This window comes from Vanellus vanellus (assembly GCF_965231255.1).
Source record: "Vanellus vanellus genome assembly, chromosome: 2".
Taxonomy (NCBI): domain Eukaryota; kingdom Metazoa; phylum Chordata; class Aves; order Charadriiformes; family Charadriidae; genus Vanellus; species Vanellus vanellus.
In genome coordinates this window covers 22452530-22474261 of record NC_138906.1, presented here as the reverse complement: position 1 = coordinate 22474261, position 21732 = coordinate 22452530, and the positions used below count along the sequence as shown (strand labels likewise).

At 37.6% G+C, this 21732-nt stretch overlaps 1 protein-coding gene across 1 annotated transcript in view; it reads left to right on the top strand.

Annotated features, from left to right (window-relative positions):
- MALRD1 (MAM and LDL receptor class A domain containing 1) overlaps positions 1-21732 on the top strand; it is a gene marked incomplete at both ends in the record, with an annotated part of 280930 nt that overhangs the window by 20766 nt on the left and 238432 nt on the right. Inside the window, 4 exons of the mRNA XM_082479776.1 lie at positions 728-871; positions 5825-5982; positions 11787-11879; positions 16131-16338. Of these exons, the coding sequence (XP_082335902.1) occupies positions 728-871; positions 5825-5982; positions 11787-11879; positions 16131-16338 (603 nt within the window). The remainder of the gene's footprint in view (positions 1-727; positions 872-5824; positions 5983-11786; positions 11880-16130; positions 16339-21732) is intronic.

The window sequence follows — 21732 nt, the reverse complement described above, 5'->3', positions numbered from 1 at the left end:
ATTACTGGTTTCCAAGTGGACATTGAGCCATTGACTGTAACTCTTTGGATGCGGTGTTATCAGTCTCACAGTCCATCTATCAAACCCATATCTCTCCAATTTAGAGGTAAGAATGTTGTGGGGGACCATATAAAAGGCATTATAGAAGTCCAGGTAGATGACATCTGTAGCTCTTTCCTTGTCCACTGATGCAGTTACTCCATTCTATAAGGTCACTATGTTAGTCAGGCATGATTTGCCCTTAAAAAGTTCTTGAAAATATGTGGTGATCTATTCAGAATTTTTTTGGTTCTAAAAAGAAGCATTCTGTTGCAAGTATTATGGAGATGTTGCTGAGTTTAAATTCTCAGTTAGAAGTGATTTTTCTGTGACTATCATCTAGAAAAGAAACAAGCATTTCTTGTTATGACATGTCGTTTTTTAATGTTTCCTGGCAACTCTCTACGCAGAAGTGAATTCATGAAGGTTGCAACAACTAGCTAACACAAATAGCACTCCATTGCTCTGAAAGAAGCATCCATCTTTATGCAATGATTTTTTAAAATGGTATAATTAAAGATGGCAGCCTGAAATACTAGACGGCTCTCGGTGACACACAACTCTTCTGAAGTAACCAGAGGCAGAAGTATTGACAAGTAGTCTAATAAGCATACGTTTCTAATGGGAAGTAGTCTCATAAATAATGACTTCTTAAGAGGTTAAGTGACTGTTTTTCTTTGTCTGTTAGCACCGCAGACTTCCAGTTTTGATCTTGGCGTGTGCGGGTGGCCTTCGGAACAGCCGGCTGAGCCTGCTGCGTGGGCACGACTGCAAGCTGGGCACAAGGCTGCCTCCTGTTCCCCCCTGAACGACTGGAGCAACAGCACTGAAGGTGGGAAATTTAAGTTAAGGCGCAATTACAAGCTGTCATGAAGAATACGGTGCTTTTCAGGACACGATGGTGACCCGATGTAGAAACTGAATAAAAACATGAAGAGTAATTGTATGTATTTTGTACTTAAATTAGCTTTTGCTTTGACCATTTTGTAACGGTGCTGTGAACACACATGCTGGGAAAATGTGAAAGATTTCAATGTAAGAATTCCCATATAAACTAATAATTGATATATTCTCCAATTAATTCTTTCTATGAGATCTATGCAACAGTTTGGTGAAATTAAATTAAATCCATCTGAGCCTGCAGCCCTCCTGTATATCTTTTCTGGTTTGTTTTGGTTTTGATGCTTGGCAGTTTTACTTGTGTAGTACTACTATGTTGGAGCAAAAAGTCAGGAATTTCACTTCAAACCTTTAATTAGGGGAGTTGTATAGAGACATTTATTATCCAAAATAGTTTATTACTCTTAAAACCAAAATTAATCCAGCTGTAATTTTCAAAAGTAAAGAGCAGCACTGGTTTGTTTTTGAAGTCACTGTGTAGTGCTTGTCTATGGGTTTATGGGAAAGGTTTTTGAAAGCTTAATGGATATAAATGTCTAAGTGTTGTAATGTGAAATGGTATCACCTTGCCAGCTAAGCATTGGGCTCGTCTACTGAGACTGCCTTCAAAGGGGTTAAGCAGCACTAGTTGTAATGGTATAATTTGTGATGTAGCTTTGAAGAACTGATAGTGTGAAGATTACTGCTTAAACTTTCAGCCTACAGAAAGGGTGTACATCTCATCGATAGCAGCAGAATGGATGCTTAGATGTTGTTTTCATTTTGGAAAGATTTTTTAAATAAATTTTGGCATGCTTTTCAACACACTTTAGTAACTGTAAGTCAAAATATAATGGAATAGCAACCAGAACCAGAAGTGCTTAGCGTATACACTCTATTAAGACGAATTTTTACAGGTTAACGTGTACTACAGTGAGCACATAGACCAGTATAATAGATATTTTTTCTTAGCTTTAAAAAAAAAAAAAAAAGAGCCACAGCACCTTTCAATTTCCACTGGGCTATCTAACAAAAATGAGACTTTTCATTTTATTTTATTTTAAAGGTGTCCCTGAAAGGCATTATATCAGTGCCATACCTTAACATGATACCTCAAGGGCTATTAATGGGTATGGATTTCCTTTTTATGGCAATATTGTGCTAATAGAAAAAGTACTGAGATTATGTAAGTGTCTTTTACAGGACCAGGTCACAAGCAATGTTTGCTGAAACAGAACACATTTTGAAACATCTGTTGTATAGGTGCTTGGGCATTATTGTATAAATATGCACAGGTAGTTGACTAGGCTGAACGGACAACACAAACAACTGCTTGGAAGCACTTCCCCGTGCTTCCATGTTGTAAAGAAAAAAAAGAAAAAAAAAAAGAAAATATGAGAAGAAATAACTGTCAAGACAACACACAGAATTTAATTCATCAATATTGGAAAGTATTGAGAAATCTGAACTATGATTGCTCCCCTCTTAATACATTCAGTATTTCTACTCATGCAGACTTGTTGAGGCATAAATGAAAAAGTTGAATATTAACTAAAATTCTAAAAACTAAAGAAATGGTATGCGAACTGCAAAAATGCCATGCTTGCAGGCTCAAACTTGCAATGCAAATAGAGCTTGACTAAGCTTTAGTTTCTGATCTTGATCAAAGCTTTCACTACTATAAATAGAAGAGAGGTAGGAAACTAAATTATAAAGCACAGGTCTAGACAATTATATTTATAAAGAAAGGATTGCTTATAGGCTTTGAATAATCCCCCTTTCCTGGTATTCTTAAATTTAATAAAATACTTTCTGTCCTTGGTGGACTTTTCTTCTTTGTTCTTTTATTGCTTCTTTTCTCCAGTGTTGTCTTGTAGGCACTTTCTCTGTTACTTTTCTTCTTAATTTCTCTAGTGTCAAAAGTTCTTACAGAGGTTTTATTTTCCCCTGCAATACTGTTCAGAAAATACTTTGTTGGTGGTGTTTTTTTCCTTTATTGATATTTCCAGGATGCGATGTAGTTTCCATAGTTCATTCTTCTTACATTGGATCAATCTAGTTTCCTACATCTGGGGTAACACTTCTTCAGTAAGAAATTAATGAAACCAATTCTCTCCATAGTGAAAAAAAAAAAGATTATGAGATGCAAAAAGAAATCAAAGGAAGCCCTAAGGCTTTTAGACCTAACATTTCAGATAACTAATGACAAAAATCCCTCAAGTTTAAACAGGAAAAAAAGGCCAAATCTTTAGTAAATGTGATTCCACTAAATTTTTTTTATTCTTCAAGATTTCATCCATGACTTGTAAGTTCATGAAAAATTACCTCTAAAGAGTAGAAACAATTTCAGTTCAGATTCTTTCCTCAAAATGGTTGAGTGGGAAGGTTGCAGGGAAGCAGTTCAGAGACTGAACAGTTCTCTGCTGGGGAAGAAAGGGTCCCACTCTGTGGCTCAATTTTACCTGAAAGCTCAGCTGGTGCTCTAAAACTAGTAGAATAGGCTCAAAGTTGTGTACTTTGTGAAATTCAAACCCATGAATTACAGTAGGCATAAGAAAAGATTTGAGTTGGAAAATGGTTAAGATGGAGGCAAACAACTAAATATTTATAGGCTTTGACTTTTTGGTGTAGCAGGATACAGGCAGGCTCACCAGCCCACCCCATCTAGGAAGACACTGGGCCACCTCAGCAATAAGCTGTAAGATCTGCTTCTAGTTGGGCTGCACTGCTGTCAGTGGCTGATCTTTCCACAGATCTCAAAGATTTTGCTTATAACGGACAAAATTTTTCTTTAAAATTGAAAGAAACAAGTCTGTTTATCTAATACCTGATTAAGCAGCCACATGGAGAAAATAAAAGGCTTTATGGAAAGATATTGACACTCTTTGTCCTGGCAACGATCCCAGCAGCTCTTGCCAGAAACACACACACATCTCTGTGACTCGATAATCCTACTACCAAATTGGCTGGAATGACGTGGCTTTTCTGGGATTCCTGATCTGCTTGTAAAAACATGGGGAATTGTGGCACTTCAAAAACAGAAAGTCACGGAAATTCAAGAGAACGGGAAATAAAGAAGGTCGGAGCCCAAACACACTAACATGTTATGCAGCATCTTGGACTGAGGGAAATTCAGACCTTAGAGAAGAGCCTCAAAGTTTGTAACAAATGAGAGAAAAATGTTCCTAATATCATTAATCTTTAGAAAGCTACTTGAGAGATGTTGGCTAAAGATAATAATAAAAGAAGACAACTGGAAGAGGGGAAACAAATAAGTAGATTAGCATAGTTTATTGCCCGTTCAGTTAAACTGACATGGTTCTACTTTTTCAGGCTATAGAGAAGAGGCAAAAAATAATACAAAATAAATCAGTGTTTACTGGACAGGAGTATCTGGAGTCTTAATTTCTGAAATTTGCCTCAGAAGCATGCACAATACTTGCATAAAACATATTCCCTGAAGAACAGTCAGTATCGCTTGTGGGCACACAGTCATTCTGGATGTTTCATAGAACTTTTATTTATCTAGTGTAGTTCACTTGCTTTCTTATCTAAAAATCATGTCTGCTCCACTTTGCCCTGTTTTTAAAGATTCAGGAACTTAAACTGAAAGAGGAAAAGGAATGTTAATTATCATTAGGCTCAGAAAATAAAATTGGTTGGTTTTATAATGGCATCAGAGAATTCTGAAGTTAGATAAAGAGCTGGTAGTATAAAGTCTAATGTTGATGCACATTTCTCTTCTGCACAAGGCAGTAGCCATAGAAGTGTAGATGTTTTGTTGACCTCTGTAAAACGGAATGATGGGTTAAATCTATAATGTTTCCTTTCATCAAGGTTAGCCACTATGGCATGAAATTACAAACCTAATTCCGATGAAATTGCAACCACATATTTCAGTGTAAAACATTGCTTAATGCAAAGAATAAACTGGCAATAAAAGGAAAAGAATGGGGTCCCTTAAAAAAATTGAATGTTTTCCTTGTGAAATGTCACTTTATCCCTTCAGCTTGAAATAAACTGTAACGCCTGCATTTGAGATAAGTTGTATTTAGAGACATGAACAGAGAAATAACAGACAGAAGACCTTTAATGAGTCCTTGTTTATTATTTTAATAGCTGCTTCAGAGGGCAGCAAAATATTCAGTGACTCAGTATACACTGGATATAAAGTATTCGTACTGATATGTTTGATAAAAAGTATTTAGCCTTTTTATTTCTGACAAATATAAGACACTGTTGAGGGGATGGTGTACTCTTTTAGATCTCTGTAGGAATTCTTTTATAAGGGGCAGTAGGTTAAGAAGAGCACAAATTGCTTTTCTCCTTCAGATGGAAGGACAATATGCTTCCAACATCTTGGTGCAGAAATTCTGGCTGAGAAGTAAAGACCTTGATTACATGGCAGAGATGCTACTGCCTCCTGCAGCAGTAAGGCAGAACGCTTCCCCACCTGCCTTTTTTTTTTTTTTTTTTTTTTTATTTTGAGTTAGTCCAGAACTATTACTGTAAAAAACATATTTCCGGGAAACCATAATGGAAGAAGGAAGAAAACTGATTTCCAAATAAATTTGTGCATAGGTATTGAATGGTTGTAAACGTAAGGAGGTTGAGCTAAATGTGGGACTGTTTACAGCTTTCAACACGCAAAGTAACAACTTCAAGATTCTGTCAACTGATGTAATTCTTGGTTGGGGCTATTTGTGAGTTAAATGAAGATATATATCTACCTTTTTAATAGGAAACACTTAGATGACATGCAAGTCACATCATCAGCATGACAATCAGATTCCATTGTTGTGCGGATGGGTCCATCGTTTAATTACAGGAATACAGTCCTTATATATGTTTTCTCAGTCTATGAAAATGTTTTGTGAAAAATTGCATTTTCTTTTTTATTTTTCAGGCCATTTTGAGTGGTTAGAAGCTAATGACAATGCATTATACAAAAGTGCTTATCTTAACAGCTCCACGTGTCGTTGCTCCAGCAAGAGTTGCCGTTTGCAGTTTCATTACTCCATGGCAGACAGCAGCGTTCTCAAGGCAGTGCTGTTTACCGATCGGGTAAGAAGAAACACGCATTCATTTTCAAAGAGTAAAGATACGGCAGCCCAGGTGTTACCAGCCAAAACGCAGGGAAGGATGCCTGCTAGCACGTGCCTCCACCCTACGTTTGTGCAAAACAGTAACTTGGTATCGTCCCATTGACCTATGCAATTTTAAAACCTGGGTATTTGCCATCTCAGCTATAAACTAATTTGGTGGGTGAATGTTCTGCAATAAGACTTCAAGGGCAAACTCCAACTATTACAGAATTAAATAATTTGGCGATTTCATGGGGAAAATCTATAGTAACAGCTTTTCTAGCCTTCTTCCCATTCTGGAAATGGAAAAATAAGTGTTTTTTGCTGTGGAGACAAAGGAAAAAAAAAAGTTGCTGGCTCAGGATGTCTGGAAAGCTCTTTCTTAGCCACCTGATTTGCTTTGCCAATGTTTTAGAGCAGTAATTTTCCTTTCTTCTACCTATTATTAGATAAAATAGCCATGTCAAACTGAAGCACGAATGCCAGTTGAGCAATGATTACTTTTTCCATCTTTCTTAACTCCTTTGCCTTGCGAAGGCTTTCTGCTGTTAGAATGTTCCCTTTTGAAAGTCTTGTTTAATAACTTAATATTGATGCTATTGTACTGCTACTTAATGAAAGCAAGAGCAGTATAGCTGGTCTCATTAAGTTAATGTCTCTCATATCTTGGTGTTGGAGTTGAATTAGTTTCACCCAACAATACAAGTATTAAAAAAGACAGATCCACTTCATTCACAAAGATAAGATGAAAAAAACCCCTGAGGTGTAACACTATCAAGGGGTCTAAATATAGGAAGACCTTATTTCTTTCCCACTCTGTCTTCAAGTATTTATGAAAACAACTCCAGGCTCTTGCTCATTTTTCATTTATAAAAGGAAATAGTTGTATTTTTCTATGACCCATTACTGTATCAGGGAATCATAACAAAATCGGTGTTCTGGTCAGAATGCATGAAGATTTGTGCCATGGTACTTGCCAATAAATTCCCACGTATGATGCCCATGGCAAACTTGAGACAGAAAAGTAATACTGATTTCTATGATTCACCTAAATAGCGTTAATGGATCCGATTTAAGAGTTTTCTTTCCCTGAAAACGGAGAAAATTGTGTGAGCTGAAAACCTGAGAAATCTGGCATTTGAGTTCCCATAGAATTGGGAGCCTAAATTTAATTGTTAGTCAGTTCCTTACATATTCCTTAGAAGAATGTTTTTGGCAGTTATTACATCAGTTCAGTCTCCTCTGTTTCCACAGCTTCTCTTAGCCGTTGGTGTTTTAGTTATTGAATTTCTCCTTCAGTGAGAAGTGTATTTATTGCATATAGACTTATTTAAAGCTCATATGACTTACTCATACTGCAAAATTTGCCAGAAAAACCTTCAGAAACATAGGCTTCTGCTGATAGGTTCAAAACCAAAACCCATATTTAACATTAATAAAACTCATATTTAAGACTTCTTAAACTGAAAAGAAGGGAGGTGTAGCTTTTACACATTTTGCTACTGAATCATTAAGTTGTTTATAAAAAACAAATGAGTCTTCAAAACTAACCAAATACTGAGAAACAGAAGCGAGAGCCAAGTGCTGATTCTGACCCTGGAAGACAGCAGAGCTGCTGTCCTGAAGGCTGTAATTCAAAATAACCTCTCAATTGCATCGTCCAGTACCACGCAGTTTCCCTGCACCTCCTTTTACTATATTTATTGGTCAGAACCTCTTATCTCTGAATAACTCTTGCGATGTCCCAGTACCAACAGGCCTGATGCAATGAGAGACTGGATTATGTTTAATGTACAGTTCTCAGTACAGTTCTTGGAGGACAAGCACCACAGATGTTGCAAAAGTATCCCTACCCTTCCTCACCCTTTCCACAGAGAGGCCAAAGATGAATGAACTTATTTTCTAATATAGACATTATGCCATCAGTTGGAAGACGGGGAATTTAAATTGCTCTTGGGTACAAAGAAGGATAGGAAAAAATGGACTCTTTTTGTCAACAGTAACCTGTTGTTGACTTATATTTAACTCGATGTCCATGGTAATCTGCAAGACTCTTCCTGTTCTATTTCAGGCTTAGCAAAGTTACTCTTCCTTTGGTACTACTGCATTTGATTATTTGATTTTTCTTTCCTAATTGTGATTTACATATCTTTGAATTTTTTGTTATTGCTTTGAAACTGGTTTTTGTACACTGAGATTATTTTAAACTCTAATGATGTCTTTCAGAGTCCTTGTAATTCATCTCAATTTAGCGTTACCCATATTTTTAAAAATTTTATTTTTCATTCCACTATCCAAACAGTTAGTCAGCACTGTATATATGTTGTGCCCTGGAACAGACCTGTACAGAGCCCTATTATCATTTTCTTTTAGTTTGAAGGAAAATAAGGTTGATTGTACAAATACGATCCTATTTGTACACCCACTTCACAGTCATTCCATCTGCCCCAAATCTCCTTAATTTGCTTGAAGAATGTCCTATGTGATTATGTTAAAAGCTTTAATAAAGTAATTTCTACTTTTTCAACTCTGTTTATGATGAAAAAAAAAAAAATAGATTACATTGGCTGAACGTGACTTGCTCCTTATCAGAAAAAGCTAATGTAGGTTTCTCACTTTCTAATTCTCTAGCTGCTTACAAGATTATTGTTAGCAATTTGTTCCAAAGTCGTATGAGCTGTCAGGTTTCAGCTGATTGGCTATAATTGCATAGTCTGTATCTTTCCCTTAACTGTAATATATATCCTTTGTTCTCCCAGTTCTCTAGTTTCCCACACGTTCTCCTCAGGTTCCCAGAGTTAGTTGTTGATAGTAAGATATTCCTCCCATTATGCAACCTTTACTTAAAACTGCTTGATTCCCTTCTGGTTTCAGTACTTCTGACTTATATATATTTGTAATGTTGTTCTTCTATTCCAGTCTGTGTTTGCATTCACGTTTGGAAATATCACCTCTCTTACTAAAATAAAATATTGGCAATATTAACCATCTGTTAACTTTCTGATTAATTTAAAACTTTCCTGTGAAAACTGAAACCAAAGAAGATAATTTTGACGTTGGTCTATCACGTGCCATTCTTTACTTGCTCATTCCTCCTATTAAATAATGGGCTTATATTTCTTCCTTCTATTTTCTTAGTATTTATGTCTTGTATGGCTTACAAAACAGATGGACACCGCACAATAAAAGATAATTTCAACTGATGTTTATATATGCAAGCATATTTGTACCCTAATGCACTAAAATTTCTGTAAGTGTTCAGAAACACTTGCAAAAACCATGCAAGTACACTCCTCTGCAGAAGTTAAAGGTGACCCATTAATCATTGTGGGGGAACAAGTAAGCATTTGTTCCAAATTACTGTCTGAAATGAGAGAAGCAGAGACAAAATGATGAGTGCAGTTGCACAGCAGTGAATGTATCTGTAGAGAAATGTCCTTCAGTTCTGAGTAGTATTATCTTGGAAAAAAAAACATTGCAGGAAAAAGAAACAATTCTCCCCCATTTCAGTTTGACAAAAAATTGTTTATAGATATTAATATTTCACATTAAGGGGAATAGAGTGAAGGTGTTTTGAGCACCTGTTCCCCCGCATCACCAAAATAAATCTTGAGGGAAAGTACTGGAAAAGCAATACATTCAACATTTTAAAAGAAGGCTAGAGACACAAGGATTGTGTTAGAAGGGTTAACCCATTTGTATCAAAAACGTGGAAGAATCTGACAGGCAGGAAGAATACAACAGAGAAAATTTTGTGAGGAAGGGAAATAATGTTAATTGGTTTATTAGAGCTGTATAAAATCAGAGGGAAATGTCTGTCTGGAACAACAGCCAGTTAAAAAAGTTGTTGCCTCTGAGGTGATTTACAGCTTTCAATGTAAAAAAAATCCCTAGAAGGTCTGGATACTAGCACATGCACAGAAAACTCAAGTTTACTGCTACAAGCCATTTTTATTAAAATAATTTTGGGGAGAAAGATGGTCATGGGAATGGATATTTAAGCTGCTAATTGAATGAGAATAAATTTATAGTATCCAGGTGTATCCAATCACTACAAACAGCAAATGTAGAGTGTTCCCACAAGGTATACAAATGTGTTTGAAGGGTTCATATATGTACGTGTCAGGGAATACATTAAGTAAAGTATTTCTAAAAGCAGACATTTAACCACAGGCTACGGTTTTAACCTGCCATTTATGGTTCCTAGTACATCCTTTTCTTTGCCTTATATGTGGCTATTGTAGGCTCATACTGTTAACTAATTTTCTTTGGAAGCTGAATTATTTAGCAAAATGAAGCAAGTTTTAAGCAGAATGAAGTTTCCTTGACATTGAAGGAATTTTGCTGAGTTGACAAATACTTATATCCTATACTGATGTGGAAATTCACAGAGGATTTTTATTTCTGAAATCAAGTATGTCATGTGGTTTATCCAAATTTGATCTCCTATGTCATGTAGTGTTCGAAATTGGGATATTGGCTTGGCCCTGTCTTGTGGTTTTCCAAAATTGATCTTTCACATTCAATAAAGATTTAGTCTTCCAAGTTTGCTAATATTTCATAAGAGTTGAAGCCTTGGTAAGAAAAGGGCATAAGTAATTGGCTATTCGTCACAAATCGTATCAGTGTTGTTCTGTTGGCTCAGACCTCGCGGTCTACCAAGCAGTAGACAGCATCTTCCTCCTCTTTTTTATATTGCAAGACAAGAAAAGAGATAACTGTCCTTGTCTATAGTATTGATAACATTTCACATACCTATCATATCCCCTTTTATTCATCTCCTGTAAGGTAAATTGATTTTATCCTCTCAATTTCTCTCCATACAAGAGACATTTATCTTGCCCTGCTTCACATCTTTTTCTGAACTGCCTGTAATTCGGCAATATCCTTTGTGGAAAAGGTATGAGCATTACCTTGCACAGTATCCTAAAAAGGGGTCGCGCTATTGATACTTGTAATGGTAAGAATGTTTGTATGTATAAACTATATTAACTTTTCCTGCTTTATTTTCTGTCTTTCTGGATTTGCTCTATTTTTCAGTTGATTCTTGAAAAGATTTTATTTAGAGATGTAAAGTTCACATCGTTACATTTCTTTTCTTTATACTGGCCTCAGCATGTTCCAGTTAGGATCATGACCAGAAGCAGAATGAGCATGAGATATTTTTGTCAGATTATTGAAACAAAAGGGCTTGGAGTGCTTGCGTAAAAGGAGCCTTACCATATTTGGAAATCTCGCTGTGAGTCTCAGGAGGCGGAGTGAAAATGGGGATTGAGGTAACTCAGGACATGACCTAGTATTCCTTAGGTAGTACTTTGCCTGTTTGCCTTACAGGTTTTTTAAAAACAAAAAAGAAAAAAGTTTTTAGCACAGTTGATTGGGTAATTTTGACAGACCCCAAATTCAGTTCTAAGGAAACTAAATCTAATTATAACACAACATAATATCAGCGGTTATTTATGAAAAAGAAAATAATGTAGAGAGCACCATGGAAACATATTGTTAAATTCAGCAATAACATGGTTTAATTTACATATTAATTCACTTTAATTCTACCAAGCCACCTCCTGATAATTATATTATTAGCCTGTTTAATCACAGTAAACATGTCCTGTTTCAGTGCAAAGATTGCAAATGAGTATGTGAAGCTCTATTTCCCCACATAGAGCAATTTTGTATATAGTGGTCATATGGCTAGGATATGAAAAGAGGACAAGAAATGGCCTTGGTAATTTATAGAGGAACAAAATTTAGCTTTATAACATCATATTCTACATTTTACAGGAGGAACATGTCTTATGGGAAACCAACATCATGACTAAGAAGGAATGGGTCAAAGTGGATCTACAGCTACCAACAGGGCTAGAACAATTAAAGGTATGAATGAAAAAGGCACGTGCTCAGTTTTTGAAGATGCTTTACCTGATTGTTTAAAAAGCTTCTAGGAAACTTAAAAATTTGTTAAAATGATACGTATGCTGAAGGTCTGGTTGTTCTTCATTGCTTCAGTATGAGTAAAGCTCTGGTTACAGCTCAACAAAACATCTACACAACCATCCTGTTGAAGCTGCTGCTTTTTAATCACATGTAAGAAAAGGAATTCAAATCTCACCATGTTTTCTTTAGTCATCTGAGTCTGTCTCAGGTGTTCCCAACTCATTTAAATATAAATGCTATTAATTGAGATGGTGTGAATGACATTTGTGGGATTTCAGTCAAATGATGTAAACTAGTACTATGAGAGAATATCTTCCCCTTGAATTTTGAGGCATAAAGAAGAACACAAAGTTGCAGCTACCGAATTCTGAAATTTATTTACAAGTTTCTATTTTAAGTAATTTTACGTTTACTTTTTTTTCATAATTCTGTAAATAACCATCATATTTTACTGTCTCGGCAATCAGCTGGAAATGTAATCTCTGTGAAAGCACAAAGACTAAGCCCACTGCAGGACTTGACATTTTGACATATATTAGAATGAATGCATTTCAGCAAGCTGGTAGGTTATAAGTAGCCGTTGTTGCCTGTCTTTCCTTTTCCCACAAGGACAAGTGTGAATAAACAACCATATGTGTAGTAACACTATCTATAGCATCTAAAAATAAAGCCCCAAAAGGCTGCTAAGGTCTTATTTATATATGTAGAAAGCCAAACCCATGAATTCTTGTACAAAGACAGCAGGATAACTTTTTCTTAGGGAAGGAAATTTACTGTCTTTAGTTATGTGACTATGTAATGTTTTCAGCGTAGCATTCTGCTGTTTGAACTGGTAAAGAATGGAGAGTATTAGAAGGCTTTTGTCATTTTGAAGAAATTGTCTCAGAGGAAGATAACATATATCATCCTTATTGCATAGAAAGAAAAATGCCTCTTGAGATTTCACTCCAACTTAATTCCCGTGATTCAGCGAGTGTGTTAGTCTTCTGCTCATGCCCCAAACCACATCTGTTCTAGTTTTCTTCCATTTTGTTGGATACTCTTGTGCAACTTCCCTTCCACTGTGCTTTCTGCCTCTTCCATAGAATCATAGAATGGTTTAGAGTTGGAAAGGACCTTGTATTTGTGCTTGGGGTTGCCCTGACCCAGATGTAGGACCTTGCACTTGGCCTTGTTGAGCTGCATGAGGTTGGCTTGGGCCCACCTCTCCAGCCTGTCCAAGTCCCCCTGGATGGCATCCCTCTCCTCCCCTCCAGTGTGTCTACCTCACCAAAGAGCTTGGTATCATTGGCAAACTTGCTGAGGGTGCACTCGACCCCACTGTCCATGTCGCTGACAAAGATGTTGAACAGTACAGGCCCCAGTACTGACCCCTGAGGAATGCCACTCATCACTGCTCTCCACTTGGACATCGAGCCGTTGACTACAACTCTTTGAGTGTGACCGTCCGGCCAGTTCTTTATCCACTGAGTGGTCCATTTGTCAAATCCATGTCTCTTCAATTTAGAGACCAGGATATCATGTGGGACAGTGTCAAACGCTTTGCACAAGTCCAGGTACATGACATCAGTTGATCTTCCCTTGTCCACTGTTGCTGTAACCCCTTCGTAGAAGGCCACCAAATTTGTCAGGCATGACTTGTCCTTGGTGAAGCCATGCTGGCTGTCACCAATCACCTCCTTGTTTTCTACGTGCCTCAGCAGAGTTTCCAGGAGGATCTGCTCCATGATCTTGTCAGGCACAGAGGTGAGACTGACTGGCCTGTAATTCCCTGGGTCTTCCTTATTTCCCTTTTTGAAAATAGGGGTTACGTTTCCCTTTTTCCAGTCGGCAGGAACCTCGTGAGTCCGCCACGACTTCTTAAATATGATGGCTAGTGGCTTAGCGACTTCATCTGCCAGTTCCCTCAGAACCCGCGGATGTATCTCATCAGGTCCCATGGACTTGTGCATGTTCAGGTTCCTCAGATGGTCTCACACTTGATCTTCACCTACAGTGGCCGGTTCCTCATTGTCTCAATCATAGAATCATAGAATTGCTGAGGTTGGAAGGGACCTTTAAGATCATCAAGTCCAACCATTAACCTACCCTGACAAAAAACACTTCTAAACCATGTCCCCAAGTACCACATCCACCCTTTTTTTAAACACCTCCAGGGATGGTGAATCCACCACCTCCCTGGGTAGCCTGTTCCAATGTTTAATAACCCTTTCAGTGAAAAGGCCTCACCAGTGCGGAGTACAGGGGGATGATCACTTCCCTACTCCTGCTCACCACACTATTCCTGATACAAGCCAGGATGCTGTTGGCCTTCTTGGCCACCTGGGCACACTGCTGGCTCATATTCAGCCGGCTGTCCACCAACACCCCCAGGTCCTTTTCTGCAGGGCAACTTTCAAGCCATTCCACCCCAATCCTGTAGTGCTGCATGGGGTTGTTAATCCTCGCCTTTGTGTTCTGCATCATGGGCAGCGTGGCTGCAGTCCTTGCCAGTGAAGACAAAGAAGTCATTGAGTACCTCAGCTCTGTCTCTGTCCCAGGTAACCAGTTCTTGCGTTTCCTTCCAGAGAGGGCCCACATTTTCCTTAGTCGTTCTTTTCTTGTTGACATACTTAAAGAAGGATTTTTTGTTTGTCTTAACGTCCCTGGCCAGATTTAGTTCTATCTGGGCTTTAGCTTGTCTAACCCGATCCCTGGCTACTCGAACGATTCCTCTGTATTCCTCCCAGGCTACCCGCCCCTGTTTCCACTCCCTCTAGGCCTCCTTTTTCCTTTTGGTCATGTCCAGGAGCTCCTTGTTCATCCATGCAGGCCTCCTGGCTTTTCTGCCTGCCTTCCTCTTTGTAGGGATGCATTGCTCCTGAGCTTGGAGGAGGTGGTCCTTGAATTTTAACCAACTTTCTTGGGCCCCTCTTCTCTCCAGCACTTCATCCCATGGCACCATACCAAGCAGGTTCTTCAAGAGGCCAAAGTCAGCTCTCCCAAAGTCCAAGGTGGTCAGCCTGCTGTGCACCTTCCTCGCTGCCTCGAGGATCTCGAACTCGACCATTTCATGGTCACTACAGCCCAGGATACCCTTGAGTTTTACACTGTCTACCAGCCCCTCCTTGTTGGTAAGGACAAGATCCAGCATAGCTCTTCTCCTCGTTGGCTCCTCAACCACTTGGAGAAGGAAGTTGTCCTCAATGCAATCCAAGAACCTCCTGGATTGCCTATGCCTCTCAGTGCTTTCTTTCATTGCAATCTTCATCTTTCTAATGAGTCCAAGCTTGCCTCCTCCTGCTTGCTGCTTTAGCTTGGGTAAAAGAAACTTGGAGAGTACAAGTAGGTTAATGTCCTTGCTTTGAGACCCAGCATAGCTGGGCTCCACAGTGGCCAGCAGCAAGAGACGTTCTTCTGTACCTTTGTTGCTCTAAATCAGCTTGTGTAAAATCTGATCAACATAAGGGAGCTCTGTAGGAGACAGAAATGCTCCTTGAATCTCTATGTCTATGCCAATAGCACTAAAATAAGCAGGGCCAGGGCACAGGCCCAAGGATTGAGATGTAATAGCCCATACAATTAAAAAATTAGCTTGGTCCCTGCCAAGGTTTTAACTCAAGCAAATGGGCCATCTCCCAGACAGTGCCTGGAACAGTTTTAAGGGTTACCAGCAGTCAGGAACCAATCCCACTGCATATGCTAAATGCAGCCATCCTAAGTGGTGAAAGAGATAGCGGTTGTTAAGCTATGCTGTTGGAATTGGTGTCCAAGGACTGTTCCTAACCCATTTTATTCACCAGTGAGGGTAACTGAAATTTTTTTCTCTTGGACATCTGCAAAACAAGGTTCTGAAGAGACTTCAGAGCAGAAGATGGAGTCTTTAGTATGTTACATTTCAGGTCACTCTTCTGAAGCACAAAGGTGTTGCAACTTTTTAACCAAATGGTTACGAGATTAGGAGTTTTTCTTTAAAATAGGCTTCTACTTAACTTCATTCTTGGAATTAGTTAAATTTTTTTTAGCTGAAAATTTTCAGAAAATTCAACATGAGGTAGTCATACAAAATTTCAGCTTCTGATTGAAAATTTCTCATGGTTTTGTAATGGAAAATATCCAGTGCTTTTTACACACAGGACATGCCTGGTTTATGGAAATAAAAATCAGTTTGTTGTCTTTTAATGCAAATATTTTACCTGTAACAATCCACAGCTTATGTTTAAAGGAACATTCCAGAGCAGGACAAGTTTCATATGTTTGAATAGCATCCAGCTCTTGGATGCTACACCATCAGAGCCACCAGGTTTCTGCCCCTTAGAAGAATTCACCTGCACTGATGGGCAGTCCACGGAGCCTGGATCCGCCTGCGACTCTCACCCAGATTGTTCTGATGGCAGTGATGAAGATCCAGCAGCCTGCTGTAAGTGAATTGCATTGCTTTAGAAGGACGATGTGCTGATGAGTATTGTGAAACCTAACAGGTCTATCCAAGAAATGACTAAAGACTTAGTTATTATTTATATGGCTTCTTTTCACAAGAATATTTAATGATGTACAGGTTAGTGACAGTGTTTATAGCATTTTCTGTCATGCATTTTTCTTCTTCCCATTGCTTTCTATTTCTCTGACTGGCCTGATCAATAAGTTTTGGATCCAGATAATAATTTTTTAAGTGTCTGCAGAAATGCACCATTTTGCCTATTTTTTCCTAAATGTATTCCCTACATACAACATTTATGACTTCTACTTCTCTAACTTGAGAGAGACTGAAATCTGCCTTGGGGTTTGTTGTTTGAACACCTTCCTAGTTTAGACTGTCTATGAGTTATTGTCAGAAAATTCATTAAGTGACATGATATTTGAATGGTGATTCAAATCACTATACAAATCAGCTACAGTTCAGGAGCTATATGTTTCTCGTGCTATTTTCAATTGAAGGTAACTTTGCTTAGAAGCCACAGTTTCTACTGTACAATCAAGAGGAAAAAGAAATTAAAATTACTGGAAGATGTCTCTAGTAATTCTGAAAGGCTTTAGAGCTCCATGTGAAAGTAGCTTTAGGGATCCTGTTCCTTCTAAAATGAATATTATACAGCACACATCTATATGCATGTTTGACCATGGTAGTAACACTTAAATGTGTATTATAGATGAAAATTGTGCACGTATAATTAATTACATTGCCTCTGGGAGGCGGCAATTAAAACTTTTAGTGACACTCAGGATAAGCAGGATAAAGGACACTAATAATCTTTTATTTTCAAATTTCGTGAGGAGATTTTAGCAACTATTTGTGACTATGAGGTTTTTTTAACTCACGGTCTGAACCTTTAATCTTTTCAATTGCCTAAATAGTCATGCAGGAGCCATGTCTGAAATCAGTAATATGTGCAAATGTTGAAATTACATTTTAAATAGCTAGGTCTATACTGTTTTATCTCTGGGTGGAGTCTAAGCCAATATGAAAGTCTATAGAGGAACCCCTTTGACTTGACCCTACGCTGCTAGCTCTGTGTGTGTGCTGGTAGGAGTGCAGAGAGTCTTCTCATGCTCTTTTCATTCATTTTCATGGAATGAAAGTGAATAGTACTTTATAAATTGGACTTTATTTCTCACCTATTTAGTGTTCCCACTTCAGTAGCGATGTGAGAGAATTGTGGTGAATCATGACGGGGAATATTGAAGAATAATTTTAAGATTTATAAGGAGGATGAAAAATAATTGTTCCAGTTGAAGGGTAGCTGCTAATAGTACTACACAAAGTGAAAATAAAGATAACCCTCAAAACTTACAGACAATTATATTTCGCATGCAATGAATTACACTTTCTTATTTTATTTTTATGCCTGTGCCTCAGACACTGGACATTGGCATTGTGTAACTGAAAGATGAAATAACCTAGATATAGTCAGTATTTTAGACTTAAAGAAAGATCACAGTGGGACTCAGTCTTGAGAATATTGTTTCCGTCATGCTCGTGTGGATGGACCAGAAGAACTGGAGAGTAAGCAGAAGAAAGAACAAGTCAGAATGGCCTGAGGGTCTCAACACTGTCCTTTGTGGCACCTCCAGAATTAGGGTGCTGGGGCAAGGACTGACGGGAGGCCCAGCCAGTGCAAAACCCTCTGATAGCTCACCCCAGCACTCCACTATCTGCTGCTGTTTCTGCAGTTACCCTTGGTTTAACACGTGGCACTGGTTCTCCTCTAACTCCTAGTGTATTTCAGTTTAAAGAAAATATCCCACTCAGTTGAACCTGAGACATAGGGATTGCATGCTTCACTCTGTGTGGAGGCATTCGCAGGTTGAAGATGTATCATGTGTTTGAGCATTGCACAAAAGTATACTCTTTCCCTCAAAAAAAGGGTAAAAAGAGGTGCTTTTCAAAAATATAAGTAACCCATAGCAGTTGCATGTTGCTCTGCTGCTGGCTGAGAAGAAAGAGAAGAAAAAAACAGCCATCTTTAACAATAACTGTTTTTTAAAGTTGGCCCATTTTAATGGCTAATATTGTCTTGTATACTTCACAGACTCCTTTTCAGGAAAGAGGACCCTAAAGGTGGAATTTAGCTCTTCAGCAGTTTGGTTGGCTTAGAAAATTCATCTTTCTGACACTTTTTGCAGTCTTGAGCAAAGGAGACCTAAAGGAAAAATCATCCTTTACTTCTGTCCTTTGTTCTTTTCCTCTTATGTGGTACATTTTCCACTTGATATTGAAATTGTCCTCCTTGATATTTAGAATGGGCTACATTTATTCACATTAATTTTCAGAAAAAAATCCTATCTGGTACAATAGTGCGTATTTTAGCCTCTGTTCTTTTAGGTGTTTTAGCATCTATCCTTGGACATATCCTCAGTAGTTTCCTTTGATGAAGTACTCTCATGTCCTGAAAGAGCTGACAGTTCTCCATACTGAATGAAAACAAAGGCAGACAGCTGTTACCTAGCAATGTGAAGGATTTCCTTCTTCTTTGAGGATTTTCTTTTCTTCATTATAATGGGGAAGGAAAAATTACGTTTCTCTTTACTCATGTTAACTTGGCATGAATGGTCTTACAATAACACGATTTATTAGAAGAATAAATACATACGTTTCACAATTATTCTTAAACTTTCTGTTTAATCTCTGCCTATATATAAATATATATTTAAGTATACGAGACTTGAAAGTCTCAAAAAATTATGCATTTGTCTAGGAAACAATTGTGCATATGACTAACCACCTTTATTTGAGTAGTTTTGTTGAAATGAATGAATCTAATGAAGTGACAAATTATGAAATTAATGTTTTTAGTATTAAATCCTACATTTTCATTGTCTTACTTGACACTGCTTATTTGAGGTCACTTCTAAATTTCTTATTTCACAGTGACTGATAATAATTTATCAAAACCTAGTTAATATATTCAAAACAGAAAGTGAGATACAGTATTTAGATCATTTTAAAGGATTAAAAAGACCCCTTTCATGCTTTATTTCTTACCTAATATAAAGGAAGTTTTGTACTAAATGCCACGCCAAACAAATATTTAAAGCATTATACTTAATATTATTATACATTATTTATACATAACTTACACAATGCATATAAAAGCATCACAAATGAATCAGTAGCTAGCAATCCTAGCAACTTGGCAAGAAGCCTAGGAAACGCTTGCTATTTTCAAGTGACATCACACTTTGATACAGTAGTGTTTCTGGAAATTAATTACTCCTCAGTATTCATACAGATTAAAAATGATTGTGGGGTGGGACATCCTACAGCTGTTTCTGCAAGAGCATCCCTTTTCGTTTAACTTAATTAGAAGCTTCCTTAAAACAGCTGTCTTTAACTCATCTGGTTTCAATTTTGCCTCTCTAGTATTAGCTTAAATATTCTCAGCCTTTCATAGGATTTGTATAATTTATGAATAGAAAATACGTAGAGTGAAGGAAACTTGTATAATTTTAAAGTCCTGTACCTTTTACTGCATTTCATTTACAGTACAGCAATTTACAATTGCAAATCCTTGAAACCTTCTACAGCAGTTGAACACATATGCAAATCCTTTTATTACCAGTCAACTTGAAAGTAGAAAAAGCATTTTTTAGTCTGAAACTTTTTTTTTTACTACACATTTGTGTATTTCCTGTGACACATTAATTGTCTGGAATTGTCGGTATCCGTCCATCAATCTTGTATGTACATGTGGAGAAAAAGAAGCTACGCCCATATTATTTTCACAGAGTTCTTCATTGCTTATGAACACTGTGTAGCATTGTCTTTGTGTTTCACCAGAGCAGTTAGCTCAAAGTAAGTGTACCCTCTGCTCACCCATGGTCGACATGAGATTCTCTTAACACCACCAGTCTCTTAACCCTAAGCAAGGTAACTGAGTAGTTTCAGAAGGAGATGAGGCCATCTCACCTAAGAGACTAGGGTGTTATGAGAGATCTGCCTAATGACATACGGAAGTTCAGGCTAGATGACCTGTGACCATCTGTGATCTTTCTGCATGAATCCTTTATCAAATTATAGAGAAATAAAACTAGTCACAAACTGGTAGGGAATACACACAGGTAGTAAAAAGGTATATGTATAACCCTTCCCTTTCCCAAAATGACATTAAATGTCCACCAGAAATGGAAAAATATTAATGACAGTAATCACGCAGAGGTGCTTTGGTCACTGATCATACAGATCAGTTTATATCCCAAATTCCATAGAAGCTTGGGTGCTGCCACACTCAGCGAGGGTGGCAGCCCTCCTCATACAATACTATTAGTTGGGGAAACAACAGCCCGATGGAGAGACGATCTGTGTGTCCCCAGTTGTGTTGATTTGATTAAACTGCCAGAGTAAGATTGAAAATCTTCATCCGGTTGCAGGCTAGCAAAGTCGAAGCAGTGTTTATTGGCTGGTAACCCAGCCTAGCTTTGTTTTTCCCCCCGGAGGATCAAGAGGAGCTGGGATAGGTAGAGTAAGCTAGTCAAAGAAAAAGCATTTCCACTTAACCTCCCAGTGCTCTTGGAATATGTACTTTGTTTCCTGTTTCTTTAAAAAAAAAAAAAAAATCACATGTTGGAAGATGTTTCATATTAACTGAAAAATCTTTCCAGTGTATTTTATGGCTTTAGGAAGCTTTACTTATTTCTTGAAATTCAAGATGTGTTTGGGGAATGTTTTTTTACTCCTGGTTACATCCCAGAGTCATTGCTTTTGCAAAGCTGGTGTAATAATTTACTCTTTGACTAGTTGAGATATACTGGTATACTCATATGAAAAAAAAAAATAATTGAGATTTGGCTTGTTATTAAGATGAATGCAGGTTGTTTTTTCCTTTCTAATTTACTTTCTGTTTTGACAAATTATAAATAGAAGAATGTCCAAAAATGAGAATTAACTGGTTTTGCTTTCAGAATGTGGAAACTCTGCAATTTGAATCCAGTGAAGTCTTCCCAATAAGATATAACCATAAGCTCTGATAGTAAGAGGTGCAGTAGGAAAGGACGTAATATACCAGAAATATGCTTTACTGCCTGTTTAACTGACATAACTGCAGTATTACTCCTCAAAAAAATGTAGGTTGTGCAGTCACCTTTTTCCAGCTACGGATAATGAAACATTCACTATAATCACTTGAATGTTCAAATAAAAACGTAGAAAAAGGCTGTGAATAATAAAAATTATGCACTGTTTTGATGGGAAAGGAGCATTTCTCAGAGTTTATTAATGTTTGAGCAATATAAAAATACACTGAGAAACTGTCTCATTTGGATTTGGGTTTCAGCCAAAGCACAGAACTTTTTTTCAAGCTTGATTAAACATTTAGAA